General features: G+C 41.6%; 1 protein-coding gene across 2 annotated transcripts in view; it reads right to left on the bottom strand.

Moving 5' to 3' along the window:
* The window catches only part of kcnab2a (potassium voltage-gated channel subfamily A regulatory beta subunit 2a), a 121,569-nt gene that overhangs the window by 60,469 nt on the left and 36,149 nt on the right, over positions 1-24,951 (bottom strand). For both annotated transcript variants that reach the window (XM_054785825.1, XM_054785826.1), the window contains exons 2-3: positions 17,405-17,577; positions 14,032-14,073 (exon numbers count right to left, since the gene is read on the bottom strand). In XM_054785825.1, coding sequence (XP_054641800.1) covers positions 14,032-14,073; positions 17,405-17,481 — 119 coding nt within the window. In that variant the 5' untranslated portion in view covers positions 17,482-17,577. The remainder of the gene's footprint in view (positions 1-14,031; positions 14,074-17,404; positions 17,578-24,951) is intronic.

The raw sequence follows: 24,951 nt of genomic DNA, 5'->3' as shown, positions 1-24,951 counted from the left end.
CTGGAGAATGTGTGTATGATGGAGCAGGAGGATGAAGATGTACTAACTTGTCAAATAATTCTGCATTAAAAATACTTCAATAACATCTGGCATATATACAAGAAAAAAGTACCCAAAAAATAAATAATCCACAGCAATTCTCACTTCTTGTGCCAACAAAGCAGTCAGACTTAAAGATTTTGACAAGCTGTCAGATTAATCCAGCCAGAAAAAGCTCAAAGGGGAACCCGAGCAGACTCCTAACACCCAAACATCATATCCCACTTGTGTGGTGTTTCCATTATTGTAGAGATGACTTAAGGGGGACAAACACAAATGAACAGGTGAAGATGCACTTTACAAAAAATGCTAGTGTGGCTTAAATTCAGGATAGCCTGAAGTAAAACCTGCTAAAAATGCATAACAGTACAGCACAGTACTGCTGAGATTACCTAAAAGTAAATAAAAATAAAAATAAAAATAAAAATAAAAATAAAAATAAAAATAAAAATAAAAATAAAAAAGGAACCCGCCTCTTGCCCGAAATCAGCTGGAATAGGCTCCAGCATACCCGCGACCCTCGTGAGTGGCATAGAAAACGGATGGATGGATGGATGGATGGATGGATGGATGGATGGATGAATGGATGGATGGATGGATGGATGGATCATAAAAAGGAACATGTCAGACAGACAGAACTACAGATGAAATGGGAATGCAGCATTTGATGATTTGATGATTTAATGAGACAAAGACAGATGCAAACATTCTACTGTACTGCCCTGGCCATCGAATTGAAGATGTCTGCCCACTAGTGGACAAAAAATGCAAATCACAGCCAAAGGTGGATTAAAAAGATATACAGTACATCTCTGCATGGGTATTGCTTCCACTCCTCAGCTGTTGGTGTGAATGTCATGCATGGTACTCTCACCGTAATGAACTAATCTGCGGTATGCTGTCTTTTTTGTTCACCTTTCAGTGTACAGTACATGTTTAAAAACAAGACATTCAGTGTCAGGCATTGACCCTGCTTTTTCCTGACTGAAAGGATATGCTGCCCCCTTGTGTCTAAACCTTATAAATACATCTCCGCATCCAGCACGGAGGCAGCTCTATGGCACTTTCAAACAAATGTCACCATCACATCCGTAAACAACTTACTGCCACACAATGCATCCAATCACAACATTCCCCAAGCGAGCTGGGGAGAGTTCACTGAACATGGAGGAAGTTATGGTAAAACATAGCTATAGTATGCTCGTATGAGCGACTAAATGGAGGGCTGGGGGGTGGTGTTAGGGTCATTACCGTGTCCATTAGTGTAAGTAGCGATGGAGATCTATACTTCCACAGTCACTCTCCATATAGCGTACACACAGGAGACACACTGCTTCCTGTCTGGCCCCACGCAACAAACTGTCTGCTGGTACCAATGAAGAATGGGATATTTTACAAAAGGGGTGTAGTTGGAACATTACAATACATACAAATAATATAAAATACTAAGCAATGTAGTCCAACTACAACCACAATAAACATTGTTAAATGAATTTCCCTTTTTTTGTTTTACATTGTCAGATGTGTTGATACAATTCCAACCATCCTAAAGGAGCCCTGTCCTGCTCTTTTAGAAGATATTGGATTTCAGTGGCACACTGCAGTTTCTTGTAATAAAATACTCCATAAATCACAAGTTGTGTACAGGATAAATCTGCATTCTTCTCTTGGCCAACATGCTCGGATTCTGCAACCTCCTCCCCGACCACGCCAACTCTGTTGCGATTGGTCAGGGGTTAGAGTCAGCTACTGCCCCCAATCTCCTGCCACCGCTCAGAGCTGCTTAGTGACATGCTCCCCTCGACCGGCTATATACTAATGGATATCAGCAAACAGTAAAGAAGAATTATAGACATTGGATATAATTGGATTAATATTAGATAATCCGGCATTGAACTGTGCTTTGATCATGAAACAGCTGTCTAAGTGGCGAGAGCAGAAGGACAGTGAACATGAGGTAGGTCTTTAGCTCCCCAGATAAAAACAGTCTGCCTTGTTCCTATTTAGATACACAAGCCTTACATCCAAAAATAACACTTTGCGGCTGCCATTTTCAAAAAAGAAGCGACCAACGTTTCCGGGCAGCGGTACTTCCACATCATGCATAACAAGATCACAACATTTTAAACATATACAGAAGTCTGAAAATTTGCAAATGTAGGATGGCCCCTTTAAAGTTGCATTAATGACTGACACGCCCTCTTGACCTGACAACACACACCATCTAAAATAGTGATGAATGTGAGTCACAGGTTGCATTGTACACGTTGACCCAATTGCACACACAGCACTAATTAATTGTGAGCGATCCAAGGGAAGCAAATACACTAGCCACACGCCAGCGCCAGAGGCTGAATAATTACAATATGTCATTGGGTACACCTGCACAATCCAATGAGGTCCAAAACAAGTACTTATTGTATTCAAGTTGTGTAGAACACGTCTGAAACCTTACACTGCAAGTCTAAATGTCCTATCCCAATTAGAGTATTTGCATTTTATTGAAATTTGTCCTATATCTGATATTACTGCATTTACATTTACACTTGAATGACACAAGTAAACAAACACACGAGTGTCATTATCGGAAGTAGACAATGATACTCTGCATAGCATCAAATCTAAACTGCAAAAAGGGCGGGGCGTTAATTGGAGGAGTCATAACGACTTGATTTTTTAGCTGGAAAAACGATTTGGAGTGCATGAAAAAGTGGAAAGGAAAACATAGCTCTCTTTGGTGATCTATTCACAAGTAGTACAGTACATGGCACAACACAGCAGCAACAGGACCAATTGTAATTGAACCAGTTGTAAGAGCGGGAAAGAGCTAAACTGCTCAGCCAGCATTAATACCACTGATGAGTTCATCATAATCAGCAGTACGCTAAGTATGAGTTTCACACCAATGGCTAAGTAGTGCAACCTACATTTTAAAGCTCATGCAGAGGTAGATCATGTAACAGGCAGCTGCATGATCCTTCAAACGCACGTAGTGAAGTACTTCTGAAATAGTGGAGCGGGTCCCCCTGGGGGGAACGTGGTGAGGAGTGTTTTTTGGGCACTCGGGCTGTGATGATAATACATTAATTAATTAATCAGACAATAAATGAAAATGAACAAAATTTTTCCGGCTTCAATAAATTGCCATGTGCATGCCTGTCTGTTTACCTCCAAATGGGCAGGGTGAGGGTTCACTCTGTGCATTGCTTTCAGCACCTTGGCGCGTTTCTTTGATAGAACAATGGCATGAATACAGTGAGCCCTTTTGTCAGTCATACAGTCTCTTTGTCTCTGTGGGTGGAGGCTTGGCTGGTAGCATACACACAGAGTGCAGAAGAGTGTAACAGGGGTGTGACAATTCATCGACTACATAGATGTATTGATTTATATTCCTATGATTCAACTACATCGATCTGTGTCTGGCAATATTCCATATGGACGACATATTGATTAAGCATCGTTTAAAAAGGCGATAATCGATTCCATTGATAATAGGAAATAAAGCACTGGATTTAAGCACGGAAGGCTTTATATGGATGTGTTTTTAGCACTTTTAATGATAAAGAGATGTTAAATGCTACTCGATTGAGTCTGCCTGTCTGTGTCTGTCATCGCCACGCGCATGCCTGTGACGTCATCGCCACACGCCATCAGACGACGAAACGTAGCATGGAGGATGGCAGCGGACAAGCTAGCAGAGAGAAATAATTAAGCCACAATTGCAGTCCCGTGTGTAAATACACTTTGGCTTTTGTGTAGGAAGGAGATATTGTAAATACGTCACTCGCTGTTTGGAGAATATGTACTGTAGAAGTCAAGGGAAATACCACGGCAACATGACAAATCTCTCCACCCACCTACTAAGGCGCCATGGGATTGCACACAACACTGACCGCCCAGGCACCACCTGTGGTGTTCCCGCGGCACCAGCAGCGCAAGGTAACGGCAGCTCTGCAGAAGCCTCAGGTCTCGCCAGCATGTTTTGCAGAGTCTAGTCCAAAATGGTAATTGCTGTTTATATCCATAGTTAATTTATACCTGATTCCCTTACAAAATACAACAGGAATGTAGGAGACTTCACCTGCTTTGTCTAGTATCCAGGTATTTATATCACAGTCACACTGGTTGAATTTTTGGCTAAAAAGTTACTTAATCGATTTAAAGTTACTGAACCGACTCGCATCCTATTGTTCTAAATGAACCAATATCATTCTTGAGTCATATCGCAACCATGAATCATGATACAAATCGAATCGTTATTAAAACGAAATCATTAAACCCTAGAATGTAATGTATTACAAATATAGTAGTGATCATGAATTGTGATACGAATCGAATTGTTATTAAAATCAATCGTTACACCCTAGAATGTAATGTATTAGAAATATATTAGTAGATATACTGTATGAACATTTATAATACAATATATTGTCATACCTTTTTTAATATTTTTTATTGTACTTTTTTTTTAAAGTAATATTAAAATCTCGGCTCGTCTCACCCTTGCAGACCCAATCTCGTGTATCGTCAAGTCTCGTGAAGTAAGTGTCTCGTAACACCCGTAACAGGTTATTTCAAATTGGAGGGGAGAGGGGTGAAAAAATTCTGTCCCCTAGTGGGGGCATCACAGAAAATAATTGACAACACTGAGCTAGTGTCATTTTTCAGGATACAGCCACAACTGTTACGACCAATGTTTTTTGACTCGTCGCTAATTACAGTCGCGGCGGCTATTTGGTTTTGTAGACAACACACCTGGCGACTAGGTGAATTAGATAGAAGCACTAATTGGACCATTTCCACATCTAATGTGCCCCATTTAATGCTACTAATAGTACTTTTGTTTTCATTTACCGTGGGTGTTTATGTATTTACCGTGGGTGTGTGTTTTTTTTTTTTTTTGGGTAGACATGTTTGTGTATAAGTCATTGATCGAAGCATTTTAATTACGTCAGTTTCACAAAGCACAGGGTATATCTTATCCACATTGGAAAGAGGCCTGATTCCTATCTGAGGATATCTGATTCCATATGAGCCATATGCGCATTGTGCGGAGCAAAACATCCGGATAGTGTCACTTGAACCTAGTGCAAATCCAGCCAAACAGTTTCTATCATTTCACACTGTCATGTAGCTAAAAACCACAGGCCGCGTTGGTGAAAGTCAACCATTGTTATCGTAGATCTCATTAGACTGTGTCCCTAAGGTTGTGGGCGGTGAGAATACAGTGTGTAAATGATTCATAACAGTCCAGCTAACATAATACTGTATATAGTTTTAAAAACATGAAAGCTAAACCAATTTCAGTAATTGGGGAAGTCAAACATGGCTGCCCTCAAGCCAGCTTCACACAAAGACAACAACATGCTAACTCGCCAGCTGCTGTGACATACAAGACTCAAGCACCACTCAAGTCCCCTTAAACATGGCAACGGCCGCCTGCCATACGTACACCCTGGTCACTGATCTTTGTCAACAACATGTGGTATTTTATTACCGTATAGCTGGAGCTTTTAATCCGCAGAGAGGACAGGGTGTTCATTGGAAGCAGGCAATAAATTGAGAGTGGCTGTATTTTAAAACTTCATTGAACAACTTCCTTTATTTACATTCATGTTTTGGTGTGCTTTAGAAAGTGGAAAGGAAAACAAATCTCTTTCACCACTTGGTCATTTATGAGCAAGTATATTACACAACAGCAGCAACAGAACCAATGTAGTAATAGCGATAAGGAGCTGCTCAGCCTGCCTTGATACTGCTGATGAGTTAATTGTAAACAACAGTAAGGCAAGTGTAACATGCATGGCTTTCACACAGCTAAGTAGCGTAACAGTCTTCTTAAAAACGCATGCCGAAGTAAAAGCCAATGCATACAAATACAGCTACTGCCATCTTGTGGAGTGAGGTAAAAACTACATCAGGAGATTGCCTACAGCCACAGCTGTTAATGCCAATGTTTGTTGACTAATTCGAGACTCTGGTGGTCATTTGCTTTTGCAGACCACACACTTGGCAATAGAGGACACCAACTAAAAAGAGGCGTTAATTGGAATATTTATGGTCTGTAGCTCATCTCCAAAAACACAGATGAACAAATGAAAGACCATCAATCTTCACAACCCCTCCAAGTAGTGGTTCAGAGACTCCTGGTACAGGAGCCAAAAAGTCACAAGAAGAGTTTCAGTATGTCACACTTTTAGGACCATATAACTCCATTGCTGCAGTTCACCTAGTTGCTTCAAATAGAAACTACTTATGGTTACTGCTTATACTTTTGCATGAGCACAATCCAGAGGACGGTGTGAAAATAGATAAAATGCAGCATTATTTCAATCAAAAAACTAGTCAAAAATTGCACACAGATGTGCAGCCATGCCTCAAACATCCGGCCTCCTCCAACCACAAGCTTTGCTGGTCCTCAACGCCACCGTCTTACCTGTACTTCATCCCTGTCTGATAGGACACACACTCTTCCATGGCAAGGCCGTTCATCTTAAGGAAGTCTTCCATGTTCTTAATCTGAGCAGCGATTCTTTGCTCCCGCAGTCTCTGCAGCTCAGCCTGGTCGGTGGGCCTGCTGGGGGGCTGGTTGAGCCCCTGGTCCGAGTGGTAGCGGTTGATCCCGCTCCGGATGCTCTCGCTGTACGTCATGGACAGCATCTTTCCGCTGCTGCTGCTGTTGCTCTTCCGAACACCGCTGCTCGGAGCCGACGGTTTGGGGATCTGTAAGTTTTCGGGGGGAGAGTGACTGGACTTGTGGGTGCCTGGGATCCCCTGGGAGCCGCCGGCATACCCTCCTGCAAACATGCCAGGCCCTTCCCTCCCACTTTTGTCTTTTTGATAACGTACAAAGAAGCAGCACAGACGAAGCCAGGAGGCCACATCCACCTCCCTTAAATAGCACCTGCTCCCATTCAAATGGATCTCTTCTGCTATGGGGCTGTACAATGGCCATGCATCTTGCTGTAATCAGAGTCGCAGCCCAGAACCCCCACCCCCTTCCCTTTCTTGACAGGTGGATCACAGGCCGAGTGACACTGATAGGTAGCATTCAGGTAACTTGCCATAGATCAAGAAACAGGACACATGCTATCTGAGCCATTCAGTCATGCAACAAGCTATAAAGTGAAAACAATCTGATTGTGAACTGGACAACAAAAGGGGGTGGGGAAAGACTGTTTGAAACATAGAACTTGACAATACACATTCACTATGGAGAAATATAGAAGAAGTGGTTAACTTCACTACAATTCACTACAAGTAAAAATGTTTAAAAATGTGATGCCATCTGCTCATTACACATTGGTCACTAAGGTCATGTCATTAAATTATTAGACTTGTGTAGTTTATTGGTTTTATGTGTCAATATTATGAGTATTTAACTTATTCTTACACTTCTAAGACAGTTAAGAATGTTGAAAGTTTGCTTATGGTAGACACAGTTTGACGCTGCATCAGAGTATTTCCATTTTTATGGTTTCCTATAGTGAAAAACTAAATCTAAAAGCTCCGGGTTCAATCCCAAACCACCATGCCAATTAAAAAACATTTTTTATATATATATATAATGTAATAATTCCTCTTTAATCTACTAAGAGAATCCGGAATTTAACAATAGAGGGAAAACTAGAAATCTAGTGAATAGACTGTACACAGCATTAATAAATATATTTCATTATCTTGTAGTAATGTAGTTCTAATTTGGTAAATCATGTCATCTAAACTGAGTCTGTGTCAAGATGTGTACATTTGTACAGTCTGTCATAGTTACAACCACACTGGAGACTAGCATTAATGGAACATTATAAGATCTAACGTAAGCAATAATAAATTATTTACAAACCTTAATTATAAGCCTTAATTATAAGCACTACAAACAATTGGTTTGACTCTTTTTCTAATGTACAATTACTCTTTGCTGTCCACAAAGGGTAGGATTAAATCAACTCTGCTTCTTCCTACTCCTTTTCAGACAATTCCTCAACATGTGATCTTCTCAATGTAATTTGTTAAGCATGTCCAAATCAAATAAAACCATGACCGTTACCATAGAAGAAGTACGTGTAACAACTGTAAATGTTAATACTGTACTGTAATACAGAAATACACAAATGTACACATTTAACTTCCACAAAGTCGGTGCAAACTTATAAGTGGGCTCCAAGCAAAGCAGCATGCAACCTCCTAACCACATGACAAGTTCCTCCACCACCTCCCCGCTTCCTTCACACATGCTAACAAACACACACATCTGTGGTCGTGGCTGCAAAGAGCTTTTCCCAAAACTCACCCGATTTCTTGGGGGTCGGCTCATGAGCGAGGTTGGAGGGTGCAAGTCAGCGCTTATAAAGCCACACTGCACTGCAGACTGATGTAGTGGGTCCACCCAAACTGGGAGTGTCTTACTTGGAAACGGTCTATGCCAATTAGTGAGTTGGGGAGTGCATCCCTTTCCCCTTTCCTCCCCTCACCACCATCACTTGGACCGCCATCTATCATATCACCACAAGCAACACCTCGCCTCATCCGCCCCCCTCCCTGGGAGATCTCGTGGAAGGAATCCATTTACGCCGTTTAGAAGCCCGTCTTGTTCATGCTATCCTCAGCAAATAATATCAGCACTGAATTATTCACCAAAGCTTTTGTGCTAAAAGCCTCTGATTGTTGTTGCACAGGAAAGACTACTTAGAGCTGCACAATAATGAGCTACACAGGCTCGAGTACATCTTGAAAACAAACACAAATGCCGCGCAGCCACCCAGCATGCGCGTCTGTGGACATGTAGAGACTGAAAAACCACCAAGGATGTGTGAGTCCAATCACCAGAAAACCACACTGGTTAAGCATTATAATTCTGCTTATGAGTCTACTCAAATTTGCCCAATTCTGATTTAGTGCCTATATCATTTTGTTTTTTTCATTTTTCATCACCTATATTGGACAATGTGTTGGCATTTACTGTGACACACCCGCATTTGTGTGTCTGCAGCTTTAACGCAAATTAGCTGCGTTTGTCATCGCCTATCTCCAACAGAGTGACTCCAAGCAGTGCTACTGTGCTCTTTATTCACATTTTACAACACTATAACTGCACTTGTTCCCGTTTATCTGAAGTTGCAGTGTGTAGAACCGTTTCATCTCTACTGAATAATGGCAGCTTACTGCTTTTATCGTATGCATTCATGCACTCTTTGTCCGTTTACATATTTCAAAGGAGGTGAAGTGTTCAAAAACAGGTGCACTGCACCTTGAGGTCGGGGCCAGGAAGCAGGGAGCCTGGCAAGCACCGCTGAGAAAATCTGCTGGAAGGACCCTGAGTCGCCTCCACGTGTCACCAACAATGGGCCGGGCACCTCTGCTGCACGAGGCCAGGCAGCAGAAGTGGGAACCACACACGCGGCTGTTGTAGCTTAGCTCTCCACTTCCACACCAAATGCTTGAAATGTGTGTACGTCGCTGGAACGGATTTTCGCCAAAATGAATTGCAAAACCGAGGTCCATAAGGGCGCGTTGTCCTGTGAAGGGTGGACTGAAAGGTCCGGTATTGTACCGCGTACCGTTGCATCCCTAATAGGCACTCACCAACAGATGGAATCTGACTCACGGTGTATAAGTTATATGTTCACTTTTTTGTGTCTAAACTCTAGTGCAGGGGTCGGGAACCTTTTTGGCTAAGAGAGCCATAAAAGCCACATATTTTAAAATGGATTTCCTTGAGAGCCATATAATATTTTTTAACATTGAGTACAAGTAAATGTGGGCATTTTTAAGGAGGACCTCTAAAGTTATTCTTTTTATTAACATTGTTACACTGAAGCAATCCAATAATAAATAAATTACTTCTTACCATTAATGCGACTTCTGGTGCTGCGTGCTTTTGCACCGTACTCCGTATCTTTTTCTTTTTCCAGAATTAGCGATCTGACTATTTGATTTAAGGAAGGGAAGTTCATGCGAATAGGCTACCGCGAATAGGCTACCGCATTATCCAGTGATAATCGAATTTTGGTGTTTGACCCGGAAAATATTGGAAGGACAGCTGGCACTGGCTCTGGCCACCCGCATTGTGGTAGAAAATGGATGGATGGACTAAAATGCATAACAAAGTTTTATATTTTGAGTGTTATTTTTAACACTGTGATTTCTGTAATGTACATTAAAAGGTCAGCGAACAAAAAAACAAAAATACATTTTTATCGTTTTAAGACATGTTTGAGAGCCAGATGCAGGCATCAAAAGAGCCACATCTGGCTCCCGAGCCATAGGTTCCCTACCCCTGCTCTAGTGCGTTAAAGGACTGACCACGATTGACTAAAAAATATTAGTAAAACATAAAGACATAAACATGTAAAACTTGCGGCCTGTTTTTAACAGCGGTACATGTACATTTTACCTGTATTATAACGTATTTAGAAATTATTACTGAGTTAGGGTGAATAAGATGTGTTTTCTGTAGAAAAAAACAGCCTATTTTCAGAAAATAATTGTGCAGAAAAAAATTGCAAGAACAGTTTGATTGACATTTTTCCAGATTTGTGCAGCCCTACCAAAGATGCACAAGTTGCACTTTGCATCACACAGCCACTGCATTAAAACGGATGTAGTTATACATTTGCAGGACTGTATTGATCTACAACTTAATAGGGAATAAAATTAACAGTAAAAGCATAAATCATGCAGGTGTATGTTTTTTTTTCCTACTAAGCATTGATCTTTTTCATACTGACTGATTGGTGTTTCTACTTACATTCTAAATAACATTGAGGTTCAGGTTAATATAAGGCATAGGACGTTAATTATGATGCTGTAAGCACAACTCAAACACTGCGTTATCAGATTAAGCAAACATTAGCATGTGAGAGCAATAGAGGCCTTATTGATCTGCCTCATGCAGACGAGCAGAGCAGCGAGTTTTACACTTAAAAGGAGAGAAATGTGCAAGGCGCCAAGACAGAAATGGAATAGTGAGGTCATTATGGGCAACATCCATATCGTCTGCGCTTTTTATTACTTGGATCAGCAAAATGAGGCTTTATATAAAAAGACAATAACAACATGAAACCAATGAAGGGGCAGAGACTAGCTACACTGGTTGGTTTATAAGGCGTTTCATGTGAAAAAAATAAAATAAAATAAACACTATGACGATACTGTAAGTAATGGAATGCCCCTGTTGGAACAGTATTCAGAAAAAATACGCCTTACGAAGTCACACAAAACATCACAACAAGACTCTTACCAAAAAAAAAGTGATATCATACATATCTGTCTGCATATTGAGCAAGAGTCTCAGTTCAAAACTTAGGTCAGTTTGGATGAAAGTATAAAATCAGGGAGAGTGTGTTTTGCTTTGACTTTATTCAAAAGAAGCAGTAGCATCAACTAGAGAAGCTCGGAGAAAAACAGAAGAGGAATATGCAAAAGTAAAATGGTAGACAAAGTTAAAACTGTGCTGTTTTTTTTTTCATGTTTTACAGTACAACTCCAGAGTAGAACAAGGTCCAGCCCCTCTCGAAGAGTTTGGTTCCAGAACCCAAACTGTGAGTTGAGATGAGTCCAACCATATCTAGTCGGAATGTCTCAACGTCTCGTACAAGTTCGGCCTCCTGACATTCCATGCCCCAAGAACCAGATTTGGTTTAATTCGCCCAGGCGCCCGCCATCGACCGGCACCCAAAACACATTGCACCAAAACCTTATGCTTGCCCCCGTAGGTGGTGGGTCTACGGGGGGGAGATCCCGTGTGGCTTCTTCGGGCTGGGCCCGGCTGGGCCCAACGGGTGAAGGCCCGACCACCAGGCGTTTGCCTGCAAGCTCCTCCCCCAGGCCTGGCTCCAGGGTGAGGTCCCGGTATTCCACGTCCATCAGAGGGGTGCTGGAAAACACCCAAACTGGTGACTCCGTCGTTCTACTGGGAGACTTCAACGCCCATGTGGGCAATGACAGTTTGACCTGGAGGGGCGTGATTGGGAGAAGCCGATCTGAACCCATGCGGTGTGATGATGTTGGACTTCTGTGCGAACCACAGTTCGTCCAAGAGAGGGGCTGAGCTGTCAACTGATCACCACCTGGTGATGAGTTGGATTAGATGGCAGGGGAGGATGCCGGCTTTGGTGGTGGTCGAGGCAACGACTTTCGGTCAGCCTCGAAGAGGTTCTGGCAAACTGTTCGGCGGCTCAGAAAGGGGAAGCAGTGGGGGGGCCTGCTGACCTCGACTGAGGATATAGTCGGACGGCCGAAGGAATACTTTGAGACCCTTCTCAATCCCACTGACATACCTTCCATAGAGGAAGTAGGAGGACAAAAAAGAGGACAGTTCCATCACTGTGGTTGAGGTATCTGGGGTAGTCAAAACGCTCCCCAGTGGCAAAGCTCTGGGGGTGGACGAGTTTGGCCCTGAATTCCTCAAGGCTCTGGGCGTTGAGGGACTATCTTGGCTGACACGTCTCTTCAACATTTCATGGAAGTCGGGAACAGTACCTCTGGATTGGCAGACCGGGGTGTTGGTCCCCCAGAAGTTGTGTTCCAACTATAGGCGGATAACACTCCTCAGCCTCCTTGGGAAAGTCTATCCAGGGTGCTGGAGAGAAGGGTACGACCGTTAGTTGAACCTCGGCTACAGGAGGTGCAATGTGGTTTTCGTCCTGGCCGCGGAACACTGGACAAGCCCTACACCCTTGCAAGGCTACTGGAGGGTACTTGGGAATTTGCCCTACCGGTCTACATGTGCTTTGTGGACTTGGAAAAGGCATTCGACCTTGTCCCTCGCTGTGTCTTGTAGGGGGTGCTCTGGGAGTACGGGATTGGTGGTCGCTACTATGTGTCTCCCGTGAACGTTGACCTCCGCCAAGGCTGCCCTTTGTCACCAATTCTGTTAATAATTTTCATGGACAGAATTTGTAGGCGCAGCCAAGGCTTCGAGAGAGTCCAGTTCGGTGGCCTTAGGATCTCGTCTCTGCTATTTGCAGACGATGTGGTCCTGATGGCCTCATCGGGCTGTGACCTTCAGCGTTTACTGTGGCGGTTTGCATCTGAGTGTGAAGCTTCTGGGATGAGACTCAGCACCTCCAAATCCAAGGCCATGGTTCTCAGTCGGAAAAGGGTGGATTGCTACCTCCGGGTTGGGAATGGGGTCCTGCCCCAGGTGGAGGAGTTCAAGTTTCTCGGGGTCTTGTTCACAAGTGAGGGAAGGTTGGAGCGTAAGGTCGTTAAGCGGAATGGCACAGCGTCTGCAGTAATGTGGTCGCTGTCCCGGAACGTCGTAGTGAATAGAGAGCTGGGCCGGAAGGCAAAGCTCTCAATTTACTGGTCGATCTATGTTCCCACCCTCACCGATGGTCATGAGCTTTGGGTTGTGACCAAAAGAACAAGATTGCGGTTACAAGCGGCTGAAATGAGTTTCCTCCGTATGGTGGCTGGACTCACCCTAAAAGACAGGGTGAGGAGCTCAGTCATCCATGAGGAGCTCAGAGTAGAGCCGCTGCTCCTTCACATCGAGAGGATCCAGTTGAGGTGACTCGGGCATCTAGTCTGGATACCTCCCGGGCGCTTCCCTGGTGAGGTGTTCCAGGCATGCCCAGCCGGGAGAAGGCCCCAGGGCAGAACTAGGACACGCTGGAGGGATTATGTCTCACAGCTGGCCTGGGAACGCCTTGGTGTCCTCCCAGTGGAGCTAGAGGAGGTGGCCAAGGACCGAAAAGTCTGGATTTCCCTACTGAGACTGCAGCCCCCGCGACAGATGTTTTATAGTGGTTAAATTATTTTTACACTTATGTGACCAATGTTAAAAAGTGACATGCATGAAGAGCACCTGGTTTTTATATCTTCACCATTAAAGTTATGTCATTAAATGATTAACACATGTGCTATTACTGTTGTTTGTGTTGTGTTGGACCCCAGAGGTTATACACTTTATATGCAAAATCCATACAGAAATAAATCTGATACAGAAACATGAAGGTCAGAAAGGTGGATTCAGAAAATGACAAATACCTGTAGAACTGCAGCTGTCGTTTTGGGCTTCCATAACGAGCGCTAAAGGCGTCAGGGGGAGAAGAACAGAAATCAGAGCGTTTGGTTAAAAGGTAAGCATGGAAGGAATGAGGTTAGTAATGGCAGCAGCACACACACACACCATGGGTCTATGGAGGAGGACGGAAAGACATGATAACAAAACCTTGACGGTTCCATGTGAAAAATATATTTTATGTCCACAACTAAAAAAATGAATCTAAAATGATAAACTTCTCTAAATGAAAATACAGCCCAATCCCCACACACCATCATCATCCACAGTAGATGGTGCCACTTGGTGGTCAAATAAGAGAGTGCATGTTAATCCTAACAAATACAGTGCACTGACTCCACACAGTTTATACAAACACAAACACGCTCGGTCTCTGGACACTTCTGTCGATAAAGTGCATTCATCGATTGTCTCGTCTTTGATTGTGACATTAAACACAAACTCAACAGTAACCAGACTATACCTGGCTGTGTGTATAGTATAGATCGAACGTGATCCAGATGTTTGTCAAATTGAAAATAGTACTGACAGAACCAGCCAAACATATTGCACACCTTATTGTGGTCTCTTAAAAACTTCTTTGCTGGATATTTTTGTGCAGATCCAGACAAAGGCAAAACACTGTAAAATTTGCTCCGTGTGTTTAGTAAAGGGACTGTACTGTATGCAGGGGGTTCCTCCAGCAACCCAGAGGGAGCCAACATTCGAATGTACGGCAAACATTATCTAAACTACGCCAACTTAATACACGCAAGCACACTAGTTTGTTGTCAGGTAGTGATAGCAGTAGGCCTGTCACGATAAATTTTGCTAGACGATAATTGTCCTATAAATTATTGCCGATAAACAATATTATTGTCAACATTGTTTTGAGACCATTTTTCATAAATGTAATGATAATATATGGCATAATAATGCAAGTACACCATATCAAAAGCAATAAGCAAAATAAAATAATAAAATAAAACAAACAAAAAAGACAAAAAACACCCCAATGAAAATAAAATGGACAATGTCTCACTTGGCAAAAATTCCAGTTAAATAAAGAAAATCACAATCACAATATTTCAGATTTTGAATCAGTGTCACTTCAATTATTGTAAAAAAAAAAAACAAAAAAAAAACGGAGAAATAACCCGGAAATACTCTGAAGTTCACATTGTGTGTCAATGCAGACGTCAGATCATTTGTATATACACTTCCTTGATTCACTTTTAGCAACCTGTGTTGAATACGCTGTTTACGTTTAATGAGGTGTAGCATTTTGTTGGAGCTTGGTCAAAGTACATGTTTTGGATGCAGCAAAATTCGTTTGGTGCACAATAAGGTGTTATATTTCGGGAATCATGGCAAACTGAAACGTAAATTCCACCGTTTTGTATTATTTATTTAATTGTCTTTGTCAAACGTTTTAATGTCACAAAATGACAATGCGCAAAAAGGGCTGAAATTGACATCAGATCGTGTTTTATACACAACAGGCAGGAAGAAACTATACAACACTGCTTCCTCTGTTTATTACCTCCGCCAAGCACAACGCAAAGTGCGAGCGCAGCGCAACTGTTTTTGTTTTGCCGGCGTTTATCTGGTTGTCTCTTTGTTTGTATGTGTTTAAAATGAATCGAAAAGTTCTGAATGGATTTGTATACAATTTTCAGAAATTGTCGAAAATGGGATATGGAAAAACTAATAAAATTTTGGGGGCAATCCCGATCACGGTCTGGATCCAGGAATTTTTTAAAGGATTCTTTAACATTGCGAGATAGTACCGACCATTTTTGGCAATTGTGCATTTAACACCACAAAAAATAGTCAGAGCACTTGGGGAAAAAAATACAGGACAAGTTTCCAACAAGTTGTACAAATTATCAAAGACTGATCCAAAAAACTTTTTTTGGTGAGAATCACAATATGAGGGAACTATGGCTCTTGGCGGAGGTCTGCGCTCTTCGAGTGCTTCTCTAGTTCAACATGTTTGAAGTATATTTTCATATGGCTGTGGCTTCAAATCACTGAAATTACTGAATCAATCATCCATGCGTCATGACCCTTGAAGTAACCGCTGCACTGTTGCTGGCACCCCTTTCAGGAGAATCACCCATTTGGGTTTGCTTTCTTGTTATTCCTCACGACACTCACTTGCAGCATTCTGTATGTACACTTGCTGGCGCCAACAAAAACGCATGCACATGTCAACTTATCGAGGCCTGCAAAATTATTGAGTTTGTTATTTATCGTGCTGTTAATTGATTTATTCATTATCGTGACAGGCCTTGATAGCAGTTTGGCAAAGTTTGCCAAAGATTGGTTATATGCAGTCACATATATGTAAATGGAGGGCTGTTGGCGCTTTTTGGAGTATTTTTCAGAAGGCTTTGCAGACTGAATAGGTGTTTTCCCATTACGTGCATTCTTAGCTGCTTCTTTTTAGCGTTTTTTTATATCTTTAGAACGCACAGAAAAGAGAAAGGCATATGTGTTCATGTCTCACATAAGGACTGTGGATGATGGGTAAAATTTCCAAAGTGCAGTTTTCCTTTAAGCAACAGAATGTATGATTATTTAAAAAATGTGCGGTATATGTTTCTAGTATTTTATTTTTTCACATAGTATCTAAAAATCTGGTGTTTCTGAGTACCACGAGATGAAGCGTCTATAACACAGTTGGTGATTGCAATTGAGTGAAAAGAAGTAATTATTTTATTATAATGCCCATCCATAATAGTACTGCAAAAACACCGCAACTCTCTACAATGGCACCCCATCAGTTTAACGGTATACTATCTAACCTTTAAACATGCACTGAGGGTACGTTTGGTTTGGTTAAAATGATCGAGATCGCTTAAGAGATAGGTCTGTGTGCGCGTGTGTGTGTGAGACAACAGCGCTCTTTAAAAGTACATTTTACAAGCTTTCATAAAATCTAAGCTGGTAAAAGCAGCAGAATATAAAAATAACCTATGTATTCAACCCAGCAGATGATTTGGAGTATTTGAGTTACATCACGTAACCGTCCAATGACGTCCTTACTTTATGTCAGGGGTGTCCAAAGTGCTCCCTGAGGGCCATTTTAAACGCCTAGCTCATTGTTTATATTGACCCTCAACACATTGCACTGATTTGCATTGTTTTGCTGTATGTGGACATCATCACAAAACGTTTAAACACGTCTGCTTGTGTTCTTTGTGGCACGGTGACAGAAATACAGTTGTAAATGCAAAGCAAACTGCACCGAAGTGTACCGAAAGTATCTTTTTACTTTTTTTGGTCAGACCAGAGTACCAAACCACAAGTGTGAATGCAGCCGAAGAGACTGTCACCTGTAAGGCGAGTCCTCACCTGTAGATCATTCCAGGGGACCCAGTCTGTCGAAGGGAGAGGCGGGCGGGGGAGTCTGTAGTCGATTCAGGATACATGGAGGCGGAAGGAAGGGGAGTGCGGCCAGCCTGCCAGGGGTGGTGTTTTTTCACCGCAACCACAGGGGACAGTCAGACTACCGCCGGTCTGGGCCTCTGCCAGGGAGAGAGCGGGAACAGCAGGGTCAGAGTCTTCCATCTCCAATTAAGTGTAATCAGGCATAAAATCAAATGCAGTTTTTTGTTTTGTTTTTTAGAAGCCACACTTCAATGCACACATGGAACATGGAGGGAAACACGGTTGATGTATCAGACCCATTATATAACAATTGGCCAAAAGGAAAAGGAAAACTGCTTTTAAATCAAGACACGTGTACTTTAGAAAGTGACAAAATTAAGGGAAAGGATGCAAAAGCAAACCCATGATGGGAAAGAGACTAGATACCATGGTTTTTAGGTCTATGACTAAGAACTGTAATGTTTTAGTTTTATTTCTAACATGCTTAACAGGGTTACAACGAAGAAAAAAAACACGTCTACTTGCACAATTCAATACATCTGAAAAGAAGTAGGAAGAAGCTGAGCATATTTGATTCTACCCCCTCTCCATATGATAGCATTTACTGATAGCGTGGTCGCGTCCTAGGAGCTTACATGTTACCATTTTCTAACTAAAGAAGCTCTGAGAGAGCGCAGACCTCCGCAAAGCGCCATAGTTCCCCCCATATTGTGATTCACACCAAAATAATAATCCTACATTGTTTGGATCAGTCTTTCATAATTTGTAGAACCTGTTGGAAACGTCTGCTGTATTTTTTTCTAAGTGCTCTGACCATTTTTTGTGGAGTTATATGCAAAAGTGCTGAAAATGGTCATATCTAGCAATGTTAAAGAATCTTTTTTTTTTTTTTAATCCTGGATCCAGACTGTGATCCCATTTCTGACCAACTCCTGAAAATTTCATCCAAATCCATTCAGAACTTTTCTAGTTAATGTGAACACAAAATACACACCTGCGTTTGGTGGAGGTAATAAGTAGAGAAAAGAATAGAATTAATGTGTAGACTCTAGAGCAGCAACCCGTCGATCGTCAGCTACTAGTCTATCTTTGGGACTTTGCCGGTCGATCGGGAGAACATTTTGAAAAAAATGTATCCTATCAGTGCCCTCACCTCCCGGAGAGGGAGGCATTTTGTCCACTGAACACGCCCGTACGCCTGGCCTCTATCCAGGCAGCAACCCGCGAACCCCAGCAAGGAGCCCAGTCCCCAAAACCGGCCTGATGTACACTAGTACACCGGCTCACCTCATACACCGATGGCCCCCCGCGCTAGCAAAAAGGTCGAGCCAGAAACGGAGGAGTGACAGCGCTGCAGCCATGTGCTTGCCCACATAACAGTAATTATTGCACGTTAATAGGGCTCAGTCTGCCTTTGCTACCCCAAAGTTAGGGCACAAATATAACTCCATTGACGTGCACCTCCAAAAAAATCTTTGAGCCACGAGGGCTGTCTGTTGTAGTGCACTGACCAGCCCCTCTCTCCACAATCTGCATCGCTCGTCCACTACACTGAGCCAGCAAGCCAAATAGTTGTGGTTTGCTCATGAAGCCGGACCAAGAGCCACAAAAGTAGGGGTCTAGGGGGTGCCCAAAGTTTAAAAAAACATGTTCAATTCATGAAAATTAAACTTGCATAACTGACTCTCAAAATAAGCAAACCCAAGTGTCCCTAATTTGAATTTTAAATAAGGTACCAAAGTAATTCGGAGATGAATCAATACACCTTTACGCCACTAGATGGAGTACTCTCCTCACCTTGCAGCTGAATGAACCACCAAACTCAAGCTTCGGCTTTTATTGAAGTATTTTAACTCCTTTATAATCGAGTATACTGTACATACACACACAGTTAAATACTGTGCATATACAATACGTTGCTTCAGAACTGCACAGGTTATATATGTCGTTAAAAAGTGGATTATAACATACTGTATATATATATTTAACTTCATTTGGATCCTTCTCTATTATTGTAAGGTTGTTTTGTGCAGATGTGTGCATAAGAGAGCTAAATCCACTGTTTTTGGATGCCACAATTCTATAAATAATTCAAAGTGTCAGCCCAAGAAGCAGGTCACTGCTGCTGCGAGGGAGACTGTCTGGTTGCTTGAGTACTGAATAAAATGGTGTAATATTCCTCATCACACACTGGAATAAGAATAGGGAAATTGGCCCTGCTGACATTTCAAGTTTGCAGGCGAGGACAATGAGGACAAGAGTGGCATCTGTCACCCTGAACATCCCGTGCAACCTTATTTCACCGGTGGCTGCGCTCACCTAACGACAACTCGCAAGGTGACATTCCACTCCCATCAATTTCCCCAGGCATGAGGGAATAAGCCGCCCTGAGGACCCAAGGACTCGTTTAACGTCCCCTTGCCATTTATTTCAATCATGGCACAAAAGGGACGACGGTCAGCCCAGCCATCAGGTGATGATGGTGATGATGGTGGCGTGACCCCGATGGATGAAAGGAGCAGTGAGCAGATTTACTACAAAGCACAGCGGAGACTTTCCAAGTCATCTGTCAGTGTCAAAGCATCAGCAGTTGGAGTGAGTTGTGTTGGCAGAACTAAAAGTGCACTTTCAGGCAGATGGGGCTTTCAATAATCATCTAGTTGCTTTTGGCAGAAACTCATCTCCAAAGATGAAAACTAAGCATACCACCTTGCAAACTTTTTGTATTGTCTCCCTTTTGCACCTTGGATATGGAAGGTGCCTATCGTACTACTGTGACCCATACTTATTTGATATACAAAATGTCAGTACAGACATACATGCAACAATTTAATGAATCCATTCCAGGGTCACACTGTCACCGCCATAAAACCTTTATTAATGCACAGAAAATCTTTTAAGTAACATTTTAACATTCTCAACTGCCATGCAACTGTAAAAAGCTGTTAACCTCTCGATACAAGTGCTCCCCACTTTTCGCGGGGGTTGCGTTCCGAGCCTACCAGTGAATGGCAAAAACACCAAGTAAATCATACGCCCAAAAAAATGTGTAGTTTTGACACACGGCCCACATCCCGTACCCTAAAAGCCTCCCTGCTAGCTTGATGTTGACGTTCTCCTCTGATTTTGTTTCAACATTTGCAATGAAAGTGACAGTGGTAATCATTAGATTAGATTCAGCTCCAGAACCCTCCCCCTTCTCTGTTCAACTGGCATTGTTGACTCGCGACACCATCCAGATTTAAGCCCTAAAAATGCCTCACACACTTACTGAACACATTTAAAAGTATAAAATGTAAAAGGTTTAATATTTTTTGGACTATACTGTAAGTCGCATCAGTCAAAAAAAAGCATCATGAAGGAGTGCCAAGGCGCCACGCCGCACATTAGAGTATGTTCACAAGAGAAGAGGAAGCCACAGAGAGAGGGCAATCTTTACACCAGCGAGGAGACAAACTAAAGCTACAGAAGCTGAAATAAGTCACGTTTGTTTTATGCATGGTTACAATAAAAAATTACCTGTCTAATAACTGGACATGTTTTCGAAGAAGACACTTTTTAATACGCGATATGATGGCTGGACACATCTCTCTGTTCGAAACGTATCAAACAGCCGTACTTTAACGCCAAAACTTAATTTTTGTATTCACGAATGAAAATAGAGAGAAAAATCACACTTGTGTATTTAGTTAGTGGCCGACGCAGCAGAACCAGAAAGAAAGTAATTGAGGTCTATCAGTCTGGAAAAGGTTATAAAGCCATTTCTAAAACTTTGGGACTCCAGCGAACCACAGTACGAGCCATTATCCACAAATGGCAAAAACATGGCACAGTGGTGAACCTTCCCAGGAGTGGCCGACCACACACGCTGTATGTGTTCTCTGCTTGTTAATAAATTGATTGATTGAAGTGCATCATGAGTCTCTCCTTAACCAGAAACAGTGGCAGTATTCTATACTGGTCACAAGGTGTCAGTAACATTACAATGATGAGACAATTGCCACAAGGAAGTACCTGTCCATGCTAATGTGTGAGTACATCTTATATATGTCTATCCATCCATCCATTTTCTATACCGCTTCTCCTCTTTAGGGTTGCGGGGGCATGCTGGAGCCTATCCCAGCTGACCTCGGGCGACAGGCGGGGTACACCCTGGACTGGTCGCCAGCCAATCGCAGGGCACATATAGACAAACAACCATTCACACTCACATTCAATTTACAGTCACCGATTAACCTATGCATGTTTTTGTCATGTTTGTATGTTTTTTACGTCTATGATGGCTTATTTTCTATTATTATGCCTACTATATTGGGTAACAAAAGTGTAAAGGTGACTGTAGGGGTGTTATTTAATGTCTGCATGGCTCAAATAATGTTAAAAACAGTATTTAGTGTTGAAGCCTACTTCGTGGAAATTCACTTATCCCAGTCGGGTCTGGAACCAATCACAATAAATGAGAGATGACTGTAGTGTCTAAATAGATGTCTCATTAAAAAAACAAAAAGGTACCTTCTTCTTTATGTTAAAGTTATGCTGTGAGATTTAAGTAGTTGTTGAACTTGTAGTTTTTGATGAATACAGTATTAAGATTTGAAATGTGAAACACATTATTGCTGGTATTTTTAAAAATCAGCCTACACCCTTTTATCAAATTCCATGCATTCCTAAAGTAGGTACATGTGCCACACTGCTCTGCACGTGCATAAAATCAGCTATCACTTGTTTCCCTCATTTAGGTCCAGCCTGAAGCGTCCAGTGTCTTCACCTTATCACAGACTATAGCACATTGTCTGGCATTGCAGCACAGATGCAACGCTGGAGTAAGCATAGCTGGACAGGATGCTGCTGCTGGTGTGACGGCACTGCGGTACACTATACAGACTCATCACTGGCTGAAGTTAGAGGGCTCACATTTACTGCGCTAATGGGTCAGGGTGCACTTTCTGAAATTGAAAGCTACAGACGGACAAAGAAAGAAGGTACAAGTAAAAAAAAAAAAAAATCGATATGAACTTCATTAAACTTCTGACTATATTGACATGCCCAGAAATATGGTATTGATGTGTACGTGACGACTATTGTGTGTCTGTAGCTTTAATGCTAATGAGCTATGTTTGTCCAAGCCTTCTTTGACAGTGCATTGTGCATTTATCCACATTTTACATATACAGCAATCCCTCGTTTATCACAGTTAATTGGTTCCAGACCCAACTGTGATAAGTGAATTTCCACAAAGTAGGAATCAGTATTAATAAACAAAATATTTTCGAAGTTAGATCATAGAAAACCTTTTTATAACTTTGTAAGTATGATTTTTATTTTTTTATTAGAGCCCTTTAGGCATGAAATAACACCCTATAGTCATATTACCCAATATAGTATTTATAATCAGAGACAATAAGCCATTTAAGACATAAATAAGACTTGTGTTTGCATGTGTTTCGATAAATGCCTTCCAGACGTGAGGACAGGAAGAGACGTCAGAGATTTAGAGCTGGAGTATGGCCACAACAGTAGCCCATGTTATTATGATGACTATTATTATCTTATTATCGTGCTTGTCGTGCTTGTGAGATAATTCTAAAATAATAAAAGCCTGTCGTTAGCGATCAAGTCTTGTGTCTGAATCTGTTTTGAGGTTGACTTCGGCCTATTATCAGTCCAAAAAAATGCATATTTAAGCAAATGTTATGTAGTTCTTGGGATAAATTAAGCATTTTCAAGCATAAAAATGTTCAAAATGAACAGGAACATCATGCTAGGTTAGCCTGAAAAAAATCCAAACTAAAACAACCAAACTTACACCTCCCACGTCTGTAGCCGAGTGGCACAGCTCCTTTTTTTTTTTTTTTTTAAATGTGTAGCAAAGCCTGACTTTTTTTTTTTTTTTTTTTTAAACAAAACTGTTCTCCATGAAGTGGTGATGTACAGTATATACTGAGGCTATATCATATCCATGAGGAAGCAGGTTTTGCCTTCATGACGTCATGAAAACCTATAACTTCAAAAGCGATGGTTTGAGCGCCTCTTCTCTCAAAAGTGGAGCCAACAAGTAAGGAAGATGAGAGATTTTCTTCATAAACAGGCCATAAGGACACATATTACTGTTAGAACATCATTAAAAGATAATTTGGCATCTTTAGGGGCCATTGAATAGCAGTTGCTTTTCCACGCATAGGCAGCTCTCTAGTTTTCATGTTGTTTTCATCTCTAAATGCAGTCTACACACTAGGGGTGAGACTCTACGGCCACCTCATGATTCAATTACGATTCAGAGACCTGCAATGCGATAATAAAACAATTATCGATGCATCTTTTTTTGTGATCAATAGTTTGTACATTTCTTAATGCGTAATTTTTTTTTCTATATAAAATTTCTTTTTACTCACTGTGTACTACTAAAACAAAGCATATTTATAATGATCTACAATTAAAATAAACATGAAACAGTTTAAATTTACTTCCATTATCTTAATAATTGGAAGGTTACATCTAGCAACATACAGTATTTCCCATTGTACAGAAGCAGCAGGAAAAGTAAATTGCTCCAGTAGCAGCATATATAAAATTAACAGTGATGTCAGCATATTCTGAATAACCCAGAGATTATTCTATTATTCCTAAATATTATTCATAAATAAATACTAGACTTCTGAATTCAAACAAAAATCCTGAGCATAGAATATCTGAGAAAAACAATCAAAATAGTCAAATCAAATCAAATCATTATTAATAGTCAAAAACAGCTTTCATGCAAAATATAGATTACTGTGCCAGCGGCTCTTCACAAATAATTAAAAAAAATACAAATGAATAGGCCACAGGAAATCAACATGCCTCTGCAACATTATTGACCCGCTCAGCCATATTCGCACCTGTATGGCTCTCATTCATTCCTCTCGTTCGGAGCACATGAGACGCTAGCTTCCAGTCATCAGTAATGAATGTGCTGTAATGTGCTGTTAGGGTGACTTAACAGCTCCTTTTCTGAGTTGGGTGGAAAATTAGTTATTACCCGTTTGATGGTTTCTCTGGTCGGCAGCAACTTCAGCTGGCATTCGTTGGAGTGGAAATGTGCTATGTGTTCTTTCGTATTTGTCGTGTTCCCAAAATATTCTAAGCTCGTATGAGCTTGTATCTAGCTCATTTTGACCTTCAACTACGTGAAAGCCACAGTGCTTCCAGACGCTCGCTTTAAATCCAGCGGATGCGGGTTGGAGTTTACACACAGCCGTTCTGGTAGCGTCTTAGGTGCACCACCATAAACTGTCTGGGCGGAACTTCCGCTTTCCGTCCCGTCAGCATTGATTATTGACATTCATGTATCGAATAATAATCATGAATCTCCGCATTGCGATGCATCTAAGAATCGATTATTTGACACACCCCTACTACACACACAAAACCTATCCTACCCAATCTGAAACGGAGCGTAGACATTCAGTGCTATTCATTGATTAAATAAGCAATGTAACAGGATACACCTGGGCAACAAAACACCTGTTCCG

This window comes from Dunckerocampus dactyliophorus, chromosome 8 (genome assembly GCF_027744805.1).
Source record: "Dunckerocampus dactyliophorus isolate RoL2022-P2 chromosome 8, RoL_Ddac_1.1, whole genome shotgun sequence".
Taxonomy (NCBI): Eukaryota; Metazoa; Chordata; class Actinopteri; order Syngnathiformes; family Syngnathidae; genus Dunckerocampus; species Dunckerocampus dactyliophorus.
The sequence above is the reverse complement of the archived record's forward strand: the minus strand, read 5'-3'. Positions and strand labels throughout refer to the sequence as shown.